Below are 14,893 nucleotides of genomic sequence, written 5' to 3' on the forward strand. Positions count from 1 at the left end.
AAGATTTGTCAACAATACTATTTTGATAAATTTATTTTAAAAAACACCATTTTATTTATTTCACCGACACCTTTTTGGAAAAAACTCATTAAATGAGTAAATAAATTAGGCTTTTTGAGTAAAATCAAATTAATTTTATTCACAATACAAAATGAAAAGAAAGTTTGACTTTTGATCAAATATGACAAAGGCCCGTTCTTGAAAATTGATGCAAAGCATGTAGGGGCAGTGTTTAGTCTTGTGACTTTGACTAGTATAGTACGATTGCGTATGTTTTTAGAGAAAAAAAATCAATAACAAATTCTTTAGCATATAGGTAACAAATTCTATAATATCATACTTAAAATGACGAGGGTTAAAAAATATAAAAAAATTGATATTTGATCCCTAGGTTTTAGTTAAATTTTATATAATTCCCTACCACATGTATTTCAAATGAAGCCTTTGATGATAATTAGTTAATTAGAACTAGTATTTCAACCCCCCCCCCCCCCCCCCCGCGTTGCGGGGGATTGTGATAACGCGGGGGTTGTGAAACCATCATCGAAGCTGAGATGTTGGTGATTAAGATTCAATCGAATATTCTAGATTTTGATCGTCATGGATTTATAAAATGACAAAGTAATTCAATGTTAATTGTTTCACGATAACATTGCTTATACTCGGCGCAAGGCGCATGTTGTAAAATCTAGTTCATGTAGAGTATTAAATATGAACTTCAGCATTCAAATTTTAAAAAAGTTACTTTTAAGACTCGAATCTTTAATTGGAATTATTAAAATATGTAATAACTACAAAAATAAAAAAACATAAAGACAGTGATAACATATAAGCAAGTAACCAAATACAAATAGATCAAAGCTGGGGAGAACATCTGAACATGCAACACAAGAAACAAAATACAAATAGTCCAAAGCTAAAGAGGGCATACAACATAAGAAGCAAAATACAAATACATCGCAATATAAGAAAGAAGCAAAATACAAATAGCCCAAAGCTAGCAAACTACAAATACAACATTAAGCTGGAGAGGGCTACAACATAAAAAGCAAAAGTGAAGAGTAGTACATTACACAGTGCATAAAAAGCGAAAACAAAGAGTACATTACGTGCATAGGAAAGTTAAATACGTATATGGGTTTAATGAGATCCATGACCCGCTTATTTATTTACTTATTTTTACCATAAAATAGTTTCTTAATTATGAATAATATCTTTTTTAAATAGATATTAATTTTTAATATATCTCTATTTTATAAGATTTTCATATCAAATATTTGATAAGATTAATTTTTAATATAATATGAGATGTTATAACCCGTTTAAGGACTATCTGAATTTGGTGATACCCATACCCATGAATTCGGGTCAAATGCATGAGAAGCCTTCATTTAAGAATAAAACAATCTGGTGGCTTGAGAGAATTCAGGGAGTTTTCGTTTATATATATACTAGTTTTTATCCCCCGTATTACGGGGTTGTTTTATATTATTTGTTTCTAATATTTATATATTTTTTGAATTTTTAATTTTTTATTGTATGAAAGTTAATAATATATTTATGGTTTGATGATAAATTGTTTCACAAATAAATGAGATGCTATAACCCGGTTTAAAAGTTATATGGGTTTGATGAGACCCAAGGCCCGTTTATTTTTTTTACTATAAAATTGATTTTATAATTATAAATAATATATATATCTTTTTTTAATAAATCATATATTAATTTAGTATCCCTACTTTATAGGATTTTTATATCAAATATTTGGTCAGATTGATTTTTAATTCAGTGAGATGTTATAACCCGTTTAAGAAATATATGGGTTTGATAATACCCATACCCATGAATTCGGGTTAAATGCATGAGAAGCCTCCATTTAAAAATCAAGCAAATCTGGTGACTCCAAAAAAAGGGGGAGCGACCACATCACGACACGTAGGATTTTTATGTTTTCATTTATATATATTATAGATAATGTAGGTCCCCCCGGGGGCGTTGCCGATCGATACGAGATCCGCACGAGGTCTAGGAGTGCGGAATCCTCCTAGACTCGTTTATGGTGTACAGACGAATAACACAAACACGTACACAAACACAAGAACAAACACACGAACGGGATAAAACACATCTGCAGATTCATATATAATAATAAAACACGTTACAAATCGTAACAAAACAGAAACACGACTGACCCGAGGTGAGCTCTACCTCGGGTCGTCTCACACGACTCTCACTCGGTTTGTTCTCTCTCAACACACAACTCTCTAAAATTACTGGTTATCTAAAACTAAACAAGACACAACTATATATAGACAAAACATTCACGGGCCTGGGCTTCAGTAGGCGAAGTTGTGCTAACTTCGCCTAAGGCGAAGTTGTGATAACTTCGCCTAAGGCAGAAGTTGTTACAACTTCGCCTATGGCGAAGTTGTTCTAACTTCGCCTAAGGCGAAGTTGTGCTAACTTCGCCTGTGGCGTTCCGCTGGTCTGAATTGCATAGCGACGGTAACAAAATGCACCAACAGTCTCCCCTTTGACCGTTGCTCTCAATTCTAACAAACACGAAAGATCATCTGTTACAAAATATGCACTAACAGACTCCCTCTTAACTGATGATCTTCTGTTTGTCCATCAACCAGCCGTGTCTGAAACTGTCCTGTAGCTTCACAAATCTACCAATCACCCAGCGTCTTCCATATCAGATCTCCCCTTCAGTGTAAGCTTCTCCGACTATAACGATTGAGGTCTTTGTAATGCATACATCCCCGTGCCAATAGATCATCTCAACCAATCACGTGAGTCCATCTGACTTCACCAACACGTGAAGTTGGGCTTCCTCCACAACTTCACCAACTCGTCCGCATACGATAAGGTTTAATCTTCAACTACTCAACATCAAGTGATCAGTTTCATCACAAAACCACCTTGACAGAATCTAACACATGACCATTAATTAATCTGAAGCATCTTCAATCACCAGGGATAACGATCAGGAACATAAACACTTTAATTCCCGGTTAAATCCAACTTGTTCCAGAATCTTCACTCTAATAAATATGCATCACGTTTCAGGATCCAATTCTCGAACGCCTTGAAAATAACATAAATAATATGCTCTGACCGCAATCCAGTAATGACGAAAAACCTTCAGTTCAATTTGACTTTCTTCGGTTGGTCACCACGAACAACAACAATTTCCTTTCCCACAAACACCCGAATATGTGTCAATATCCAGTTTCAAACAATATCCCATTCACAACCTCAACTCCAAATCAGAGTTGACACGTATTTGTTCACACGTAAGACCAAAAGATAACAAGATCACTCGTTGATGGAACAACATCTTCGGTCTCACAATAATCGTGTACACCTGGCCATACAGACGAAAACTCCAAAATACTCTTTTTTTTTTTTTTTTTTTTTTTTTTCCGTTAACTTCGCTTAAAGTTAACATCGCCTGGCCATAACTTCGCCTGGCTATAACTTCGCCTGGCAATAACTTCGCCTGGCAATAACTTCGCCGAGAAGTCAACTTCGCCTGAAGTCAACTTCGCCTGTTCATAACTTCGCTTCTCCTTATAACTTCGCTGAAACCCTACGAACAATGACGGCAACTTCGCCTGATGAACAATAACTTCGCCTGCGGCGCTGTTCGGCCAGAAACGCACAGAAACGTGCCAGAAACACCAAAACGCAGATCTCGAACCATAGCATAAGAGCCTAAGGCTCTGATACCACTTGTAGGTCCCCCCGGGGGCGTTGCCGATCGATACGAGATCCGCACGAGGTCTAGGAGTGCGGAATCCTCCTAGACTCGTTTATGGTGTACAGACGAATAACACAAACACGTACACAAACACAAGAACAAACACACGAACGGGATAAAACACATCTGCAGATTCATATATAATAATAAAACACGTTACAAATCGTAACAAAACAGAAACACGACTGACCTGAGGTGAGCTCTACCTCGGGTCGTCTCACACGACTCTCACTCGGTTTGTTCTCTCTCAACACACAACTCTCTAAAATTACTGGTTATCTAAAACTAAACAAGACACAACTATATATAGACAAAACATTCACGGGCCTGGGCTTCAGTAGGCGAAGTTGTGCTAACTTCGCCTAAGGCGAAGTTGTGCTAACTTCGCCTGTGGCGTTCCGCTGGTCTGAATTGCATAGCGACGGTCACAAAATGCACCAACAGATAAGATAGATTGATAGGTCCCATGTTGAAGAGAGCGAGAAAACGAGTCAAATGAAAAAAGAATAAGCTAAAACGGAGCTCGGATGAAGCCGGTACGCAAAAACAAAGATAAACGAGCAGAAAGTCGAAAAAACGTCAGAAAATGTCATGTTCGAGCTACGCAACCAGGTCATACCATTCAAGAAGCATGTCGTAGATTCCAACATGTCCCAAGGCTGCCAAGAATGTTCAAGAATCAGCTACCACGTCTATTTTGTTTTCTAGTGGGCCTAGTGGGCTTGTTTTAACCTATTTTATATTAGGAAGGAGGTGTTTAATGATATATTTAAAAGCCCTAAACCCTATGAACGATTTTTAATCATCTTTCTAGCCACCACACCTGCTCTAGAGGAGAAACCAAGGAGGAAAAGCTTATGGTTCCATCTTTTATCCTTCGGTTGTCGGTTTTGAGTATTTTAACGATTGTGAGTTCGTTTTTGAGTTTTAGACATTCAAACAAGTTGTCATCAGAGTCTAATGGAAGTCCGGATGTCGAACACAAAGACACGTGAGAACGGCTCAGATAATTAACCCTAATCTAAGTCCTGCCTAAATAATATATTTATTTATCTTAATTATTTAAAACTAACTTAACTAACTTAACTTAACTAACTGTGAAACTTAACGGAACTAACGATAATAAGAAAACGAATCACCTAGGTAAGATGACTTAACGGGTATAGGATGGATCAGGTGCTAACAAGTGTTTGAAACCGGCTTCTAAAGATGAACTAAGATAGATGCAATCAAAGCAACTTGGTCCCCACGGTCAGTTTTACCAGAAAACCCTAACAACGTCTACCTAGCTTTTAATTTACGGTTGTTTATTTACGTACCCTAATGATTTATTACTTGGTCCGTATCAAAATCACAATCCTCACTAACGCTCGAGCTAATTACAAATCTATGAAGATAGGGGTAATTCAATAATAAAGATAAAATAACTCAACTTACAAACTAACCTAGCCGATAGCTAGAAAACCGCACGTGGTCTCGCAACGGGTAACTAAATCAACTAAAGCAGAGAGATAAGCTAACCTCTAAGGTTATGGTCCAACTCGAAGAGGATGATCCTACTGACCTAAATGATTCAAGAAACATAAACCCTAATGGCACGCGTCTACCACAATCAATCAACACACTCAGTATTAACCGAACTAGCAATTGACAACTACACGAAACAAATTCATGCAATAACAACTACTTGGGGCTCATGCAACCTAAAATACATCTAATGGCAGCAAGGTTCATGGAATAAAATCACAAATTATGAACTTTACAATAACTAAACAATCAAACACGAAATTAGCACCCGAAAAGTGATAAATCAACCGTTAAACATCAAACCTAGGTGATTCTAACCAATCTAGCCAAGAATACTGAATGAACAGCAGATAAAATAGATAAATATGATAAACATGTTCATTAGAATCTGATGACAACTTGTTTGAATGTCTAAAACTCAAAAACGAACTCACAATCGTTAAAATACTCAAAACCGACAACCTGAAGGATAAAAGATGGAACCGTAAGCTTTTCCTCCTTGGTTTCTCCTCTAGAGAAGGTGTGGTGGCTGGAAAGATGATTAAAAATCGTTCATAGGGTTTAGGGCTTTTATATATATCATTAAACACCTCCTTCCTAATATAAAATAGGTTAAAACAAGCCCACTAGGCCCACTAGAAAACAAAATAGACGTGGTAGCTGATTCTTGAACATTCTTGGCAGCCTTGGGACATGTTGGAATCTACGACATGCTTCTTGAATGGTATGACCTGGTTGCGTAGCTCGAACATGACATTTTCTGACGTTTTTTCGACTTTCTGCTCGTTTATCTTCGTTTTTGCGTACCGGCTTCATCCGAGCTCCGTTTTAGCTTATTCTTTTTTCATTTGACTCGTTTTCTCGCTCTCTTCAACATGGGACCTATCATATACACAAAAATTTAATTTCATGCAAGAAAAAGTTATATTCGTTAACGGTATACGCACAAAATGACACAAAATCGGGATAAAACTCTATGTGTTTTGCAACACATCATAGATTTATTTATTCTTACAGGATCGTTTATAAGTTACTAGTTTGAGGCCCGTGTATTACCCGAGTAATTAATAAAAAATTTAAACTTTAATCATTAAGTGATATATTGTCAAGAAAAATGATCATATATTGTTAATACAATTACAGTTTACATTAAAATTACATAATTAAAATTACCCAAATATATTTAAATGTGTAAAAAAGTATAAATCAAATCATAAATATATATGCTTCTGAAGCATTTTGGTTTGAGTTATGGAATAAATATTGAAAACTAAATATTGATCTTCTTATTGCTAAAACCCTTTATATTACACAAAAAAGTCATATAAATAAATGACAGATAGTTCATATAGTAAATCCTTATACATATGAATTATAATTATAATATTTAATTTCAATGATTTAATGCTAAACACCAAAATATGTATATATAATAAGTATTCTTCATGTTTGCAATATTTATACAAAATTTTTGGGAAAAGTTAAGAAAATAAACATTTTCCTTTGTTCAAATGCATATGATAAAATTTTAATACCAAATTTGAAACCAATCTTATATAAAAAGTTATGCACTGTTGTCGAATCCCACTTTAAAAACAATTTGTAGTTTACCATACAAATCCCAATTCTTCAACAATGATGCACCTTTATTTTATTTAATTTGCCATTACCTGTGACTTTAAAATTATATTTTAACACACTTGCAACTTCAATTTTAATATTTTCATATTTCACCATTAATGTTAATGAATGAATCGGTCAGGCTTTATATTTAATTAAAATATTGAATTTATATATTGAAATGACTTAAAAGATAAATGACCATACATTGAAATTGTTTGAAAAAATTGTGAGAAAGACTATGAGATTGACAAGTGGCAAAAGTAGCAGTCTTTTATTATAAGAGAGATTTTTATTTCCTTCATTATTTACATTTTAGAGTTTCAGTTAGGGCTGTAAGCGAACTTGACGTCCGATGAACGTCCGGTCGTCCGTTTGGCAAAAAGTTCGTTTGTGTTTGTCCGTTTAATAAATGAACCGGACATGGACAAAAAAATTTCATTCGATAACCTTAATGGATGAACACGGACAAAGGCTAGGTCCGTTCGATAGTGTCCGTGAACGTCCGGTAACGTTCGTACTGCTAGGTTTGTTTATGTTTGTTTGTCGTTAATGACGATATTAGTGTTTGCTATCCATTAGTGTCCATTAATGTTCATATGTTTGTATGTCCATTAATGTTCATTAGTGTCCATTAATGTTCATGTGTTTTTTATCCATTATAGTCGATTAGTGTACGTTTGGCCATTAATGTCCATTAGTGTCCGTTTACAATATTAACGGGCGGACACGGACAAACTCAATTTCTTAATGGACGGACACGGACATGAATTTTCGTTCGGTAGAGTGTTCGTGAACCGTCCGTTTGTCCGTCAAAAGCTTAACGAACGGACACGGACAAGGTCTCGTCCGTGTCCGTCCGGTCCGTGTACACCCCTAGTTTCAGTCATTCATCTATTATATTTTCAAAACTCCAAATCTTATTTGCCTTCATTTCTCAATTGAAGTTTAGGAATTGAGTTAAATGATGAATTGATGTTGTTCTAATTGAATTAACAGATTAACCTTAGAAACAATAGATTAGTTGTATGGTTGGTTATAATCCATAAGCGAATTACTACGCGTATGTGCATGGCTTTAACGTAATGATATTCATCACAAATCACAAGAAGTTATATAGTCCAGAGAACAGCCCATAACTGCAGCCAGCCCATGAGTTTAGGTTATATAACACTAGTAGATGCCCAGACGCGCTGCCGAGGCTAAGTTATGTGTTTTCTATAGTTTAATTTCAATTATGGATTTCCATAGTAGTAGCATTCGTTAGCTGTTGTTAAAAAAGCTCTAGTTCATTATATCTACATTAATATTACAAATTTTTGAATATTGCAAATACAAAAAATGTTTACTTCTTCATAGAGATTCCAGTCTTGAAACTTATAAATGGGTCCTTTGTTTTGGGCGGATTGTTAGTCTAGACATTTGGACCTTCTCTTGTTGCTTATACCTGCAAATGTGTATACTTTTATGTTATGCAATGGATGATTTGAGTTAGGGGTGTTCATGGTTCGGTTTCAAACCGTGAAACCACTAAGAGCGGTCATCGATTCGGTTTCACGGTTGGATTCAAAGTTTTCAAACCGTAACGAACGGTTTGGTTTACGGTTCATACCGAAAACTGGCCGTATAAAACCGGACAGGGCCTGAAAATTTCATGATAACACGTACTTGTTTTCATATATGATATTTGTTATATATATTTAATTATCTGTATCTTATAACCTGGGCTAAGTTCAGTAATTTGGAAGTATAGTTTGCAGGCTAAATTCTATACGGGTTTTGTTTTCAATAGAAGCGTAAATGGTTTTTCAATCTCATCCAACACTAAGTTTCTAAGAAGTTGTTTCCAAGTTTCCCCAACTTTTTTATTCTTTTTCATGAACTTAGTTAATCTATTTATGGATTGGCATCTACAACTTAAAGTGTTATCAGTTTTTGTTCCCAAATTTCGTCATTTATGATATCTTATTATTTTGAACAACATAATATATGCATTTTGGACAACCTTTTCATTTTATATTTTATGCATTTTTATAGAGACATAATTAGTCCAAACTGTGAGACCAAATCGTTAGTAACGATTCGGTTTGGTTCGGTTTATATTTTCAATGGTTCGTTTCGGTTTTCGATTATCACGCCATTACTAACGGTCTGGCTTACGGTTTAACTTGAAAACCATTAAAACCGTACCGTGAACACCCCTAAATTTTGAGTTGCTATATAATTTGAAGTTTTATACCCGGGCGTAGATCATTAAATTGCAAAATTTCTAAAGACATTCAATTATGAAATCACAAAAGTAATCTATCCATATGCCCAATTCTTTTAACTTTTTTTAAAACAAAACTCTAAATAAGTTAAATAACATGTAAACGCACCAAAACAATTTGCAGCAAATAACATATACTACAACACATCAACTATAACGGAACGATGTGTACCTGCAACTCAATTGTGAATCAACTTCCGATCAGCTGAGATTCTTAAAAAAACAGGTCAATATGAAACCATAAAACCTCTGTTTATAACTTAACAAAGTTAGTTGACATGCCTAAAAAAATTCAGAAAAACAGCAATTAAGGCCACCGACAAATGGAAAGAAAACAACATAGAAAGGCAGACCAGAAAATAAAAAAAAATCCAATGATGAAAGAAAAATAAACGAACATAAGTGTAGACCTATGGAATTGACTTTGCGATAACGATGTTGTATACTAAGAACCGTGTGAGTGAAATGAAGCAATCCATTGCATTCTAAACAACAAACAAACATAAATGCAAATAACAAACTACAGCAAACAAAACATAAATGGGAAGCAAACAGAATTGTTACCTTCATCTTTTATATCTAAAACAAAAATAAAACATTTATACATGTTGCAAGTAACCTATGTGTTGTAAAAGTATTTCTTAAAACTAAAGCAAATAAACACAAACGTTAAGCACAAATCGGTATTAAGCATACACAGTCATGGAAAATGAAACACCGAAATTATAAAATGGCGATATATAAATGACAAATGTATCGACCGTTTAACATGTATACAAATGTTTTATCCTATAAAGATTTTTTGTATACCACCATCACCATTTAACTCACAATTACAACAACTTCTAATTTTTTTAATCAAAGTACTTCCTCCATACCATCCACTACAAAATCACTGTTCTACATGACGAATTAACTATCAGTTACATGTGTATCAATGGTGAATGAGTAGTGAAACAATTAACTGGAGAAAAACTAACCGAACACATGTTGGCCGTCGCCGTCGAGTCTTCCTTTTCCGGAGATGTACATGTGTGGTTCGTCGCATGTTGGCCGCTGGATGCTTTTTACGTGAATTTACAAAATTAGGTTTCCTATATATTTTAATATATGGTATATAATATAATATAATTGTTAAAGCTACAGAAAAAGAGTTAAACGTTGCGCATCCGGGGAGTCGAACCCCGGTAAAACGTTGCGCATCCGAGGAGTCGAACCCCGGTCAGTACCGTGGGAGGGTACTATGATATCGCCTTTAGGTTTTCCTAACATTTCTTTGCATAATATAATGCTATTGACGGAGAGACAAAATTCTACAAAGGGTAACAAAAATGAGAAATGTGAGAATCCATAAATAATTTAAATGTGTTAAGTGGGACCAAAAGGAAAAGAGTATAGAGGTAATTATTCACATTTTTTCTCTCCACATGCAAGACACATGTTAATACCCACATCATTTTAGAACATCTATAACTTTTTCGAATAATATTTAAAAAAAATAAAAATTCTTCATAATAACAAACGTGTTTTTTTATCTTTAATATGAGTATGATTTTTGTTATATAAAATATAAAACAAAAATTACGTCATTGTGTCTTTTCGCACGCCATTGTGTCTTTTCTCTTGTCATTGTGTCTTTTCGCACACCATTGTGTCTTTTCTCTTGTCATTGTGTCTTTTCACATACCATTGTGTCTTTTCGCTTGTCATTGTGTCTTTTCGCACACCATTGTGTCTTTTCGCTTATCATTGTGTTTATTCCGTCATTGTGTCTTTTCGCTTATCATTGTGTCTTTTTTCGTCATTTTGTTTTTTCGTCATTGTGTCTTTCAACTCATCATTATGTTTTTTAAATACTAATAACACCGTTGTGTAATAATAATACGTAAAAATAATGATAAAATAACAACAAATTATCTAATACATAAAATACAATAATTAATACATGTTACACAATAACTTGAAACGTAAAACACAATGGTGAATACGTATAACACAATGACCTAAAATGTAAGACACAATGGTGAATATATATAACACAATGGAACAACATATTACACAATGACTCGAACGTAATATACAATGAACGCAATACTATTTTTCTCAAATTAAATGAATCTGTCATTTGTCAATCCGAATAAAAGACAAAGAACGTATTACACAATGACTAAAAGTTAATGACAAACAAAACGACACAATGACGTAATCTTTGTTTTAATTTTTGTCTTTAATATGAATACCAATTGAAAAATATAATGATCAAAATCTATAATAAAATTCATATGAAAATTCAACTAAAAAACATAATGAACAACAAAAAAAAACACAATTAAAAAAACCCATTTTTTTATATAACAATATGATACTCATATTGAATATAAAAAAAACGTTTATTATTATGGTGAATTTTTTTAAAAAATAATGTCGTATGAAAAAGTTATGGACATTTTAAAATGATAGGGGAATTGACATGTGCCTTGCATGTGAAAATAGAAAGTCAACAAAGGTGGGTTATTACTATTTCCATCAATTTTTATTTATTAAATTAATCTTAGCCATAAATCTAAGATTAATGGACTATTTTTGTTATTCTTTGTATTTTAACTTTACCCATGTTAGAGATGTTCATCATATCAGGTTTCATGTTCGCACTTTAGACATTTTTAAGTGGAAACCAAACCCGTGCTTTAGCATGGATGGTGTTCCTTGGTTTGGACTTCGGGTCATTGGATATTTGATAAAGTTTCCTTGGTTTTATAATAGGCTAAATACGTATATGAATTTGGTTTTCTTGGTTTAGGTGGATTTTACTTCTTAAAATAGAATAACTACTTCAGTTTGATTTTAAATGGTTTTGGTACAGTTTCATTCAGTATAAGCTTTTGAGGAAAATATTTATAAGAGTAATTAGTTACACGGATTTGCTTCCTAAGATATATTCATGATGCACGTTTGCTCTCCAATTTTCTAATATTAGAAGTGTGATCCAAAACATATGTTACGGGTAACATTGGTGCTCCTAACTTCGATAAAATCCTGCTTTCTATCCTGCTTTCTAGTAGCGTTAAGGTAACATGAAAACCGTTAAGTAATTATATATAGAGAAACTTGATCACTATTCTGCGAAGTTTTCCCAATCACATGAAGGGTTAAAGTGCATAAATATAAATTAAGAGGACTGCATGTGCAATTCTTGTATTCTTGCCAGGTATAAATTGGCATATCAAACTCAGATTATCTTCTCATCTCATGCAACTGGATCTAGGGTTCGATCTTGTTCCAGGTACTTTTGTATATATAATATATATGTGTTAAACTTGTTTTCTATATAATCAATATTAGAATATTATATTCTATGATCCTCACACATATTTGTTTCATTAGTCATTTTTTTTTTCATATATAGATCCATATTCAAAGTTTGATCAATTAAAACATGTTCAAGCAATCTTCAGTCGAAAAAATGTCGCATTCGCAACCGAATATCCCTCCACTCATCAAAGAATATTCAGAAAAGATGAAGATCCCTTTAGATACAATTAGCACGCTTCAATTTATGGAAGTATTGGATTATAAACCATTATTCCCTATAATTATTGTTCTAGGTGAAGCATCTGCCGGAACCAGTGTTACGAGCACATTGCTCGGCCTTAATTTGCCTTCCGATTTAGCTATTCCTATAGTTTTGAAGTTTAAATATGACTCTGATATTGCTTCTCGAAAGATTTTGTTCGAATATTTGTTTGAAGGTAGTTTTTATAAGAAAGAAGTATCTGAAACTCGTTTGGCGAATAAGATAATAAAACTAATGAAACGAGTACCAGAAGACAAAAGATGGCGTACAAAGGTCACTTTAACTATTACTCAGCCACAAGTATCCGATCTCATGGTTGTTCTTTTGCCCGAATTCCATACTCACCAGAATGAGTATGAAGAAAAAAAGGAGATTGAGCTTATTCAAAGTAAGATTAATGGTCCTTAATTATTTTATTTAATTTGTAAATATTCATACTTGTTTGTTGAAGTAATTATTTGTGAATACTGCGTGTAGGGTATATCGAAAGTCATAATGGATGTTACGGTCATTTGTTTCTAAACGTCTTGTCATGCCCATCAAACTTCAACTCGTGCCTATCGAGGAAGGTTCTTAAAGGACTCGACTATTCTGGTACACACTGTATTACAGTTTTCACAAAAGTGGATTTATCTGATGAATACTTGATTTCAGTATTGACTTCCAAGAATGTCGTAACACCATCGCCTTTTGGTTATTTCGTTGTTGATAATACTACTGATGATGATGAGAAGAAGACAGATGAGTGTGTTTTGTTATCTAAGGTGGATAAGGAGTATGTCGGCTTTGATGTCATTTCTAAAAATATTGTTGCTGCAATGCTCGCAATACTTTTTAAGCCTGGGTATCTAATTCTTGAAAGAATTGAATCTGATCTAAAAGAGTCTGTCGTAATGTTAAATCGGCGTCAAAAGACGTTTGGTTCGGTAAAGGATGCTATACCGGATGTCATGTTAATTGTTAGCATGGCGTACTCATCCGTCATGAAACTATTTATACACGGAGATTATATCGAGTATCGAAAGGATAAATATATGCATGCAGCTTCCAATGTGGCATTGCGATTTGAAAAACTTAAAACCGACCTTCATGATCTAAAACATGATAACCGAAAGCCATTTCTGCAGTACGAAGTTGAAATTTTGAAAAGAACAAGTCAGTACAACCTATTATATTTACTTTCTTCTAGCGTCCTCAAATCGCTTCTCCATAGACAATTTTCAGAGGCGTCTAGTATTATCGACGAGTTTGTATCTAGTATCATGGAGTACATAGAGAGGGTGGTGGTTAAAGTCCTCCTAAACCATGAAATATACTCTTGGCAACTCCATCCGTTTATGATACAGATCGGTAGAGTGTTGGTTAAAGGTATGAGAAAGAGTTATTTAAAAAAGTTAACGGAGATGTTAGACATGGAAAAGGAGTTCGTCTATACAAGCAGCGATGAATTTGCTAGAAAGATGAAAGAAATGGAGTCAGTCAAACTCGAGCTCGATGGAGGAGAAGATTTCATAGATATTGAAGGTTTTGGAAACAACATTAATGTTGAGCATTTGAAAGGTTATCCTAAGTCCCAAGTAAAAGTAGCTTTCGAACAGAAAAAAGAAAACGTCGTATACTGGGAGATTGTGGTCAACAGATTTGTCGACTATTGCTATTTAAATCTCCAAACTTTAATCAAGAAGATGATGACCGATGGGATTGAAGAGGTGACGAGAGAACATCTCATGACAAGAATGAAAGATGAGACGAAGTTACCAGATCATGTAGTGTCTGTGGTGGCTTTCAACAAACTCGACATGGAACATAGGATCAAGTATCTGAAAAAGATAAAGAAAGACATTGAAAGGTGGCAGGTAAGCTCTGATGTTTTTCGTGATCGTTATATGTTTGATCGTGGTTTGTGAGGAACTTTCGTCACTAAGTTCGACTTTTCTTATGTTTTGTTACCGTGATTCTTTTTTGTTTGTCGAATACTATTAATGCAGTTATCTAATCACTTTTTTGAAAGTTAACTCATGGTTGAAACGAATCGAAAACATGCACAGGCGTTAAACCAAATATCACATACAAAACCTTTTCACATTACTCATTTGGAGTTCAAAAAGAAAAAAAAATAACATGAGGATCATAGCAT

The 14,893-nt window shown here is 34.1% G+C and overlaps 1 protein-coding gene across 1 annotated transcript; it reads left to right on the forward strand.

Annotated features, from left to right (window-relative positions):
* Positions 1-12,645: 12,645 nt before the first annotated feature.
* On the forward strand, positions 12,646-14,663 carry LOC143629117 (dynamin-related protein 4C-like). The gene is made up of 2 exons (XM_077098475.1): positions 12,646-13,144; positions 13,234-14,663. The coding sequence occupies exons 1-2, from the start codon at positions 12,646-12,648 to the stop codon at positions 14,661-14,663; spliced, it is 1,929 nt and encodes a 642-aa protein (XP_076954590.1).
* Positions 14,664-14,893: the final 230 nt, after the last annotated feature.

Source organism: Bidens hawaiensis, unplaced genomic scaffold, assembly GCF_021521415.1.
Source record: "Bidens hawaiensis isolate Kalapana, Puna unplaced genomic scaffold, B.hawaiensis_p1.1 tig00005162_1, whole genome shotgun sequence".
Taxonomy (NCBI): Eukaryota; Viridiplantae; Streptophyta; class Magnoliopsida; order Asterales; family Asteraceae; genus Bidens; species Bidens hawaiensis.

Bases quoted from the DNA above. Each gene is read 5' to 3' on its own strand.
- LOC143629117 (XM_077098475.1), top strand. From the start codon at position 12,646: ATGTCGCATTCGCAACCGAATATCCCTCCACTCATCAAAGAATATTCA. The intron at 13,145-13,233 runs GTAAGATTAATG...TACTGCGTGTAG, and splicing joins GGAGATTGAGCTTATTCAAA to GGTATATCGAAAGTCATAAT.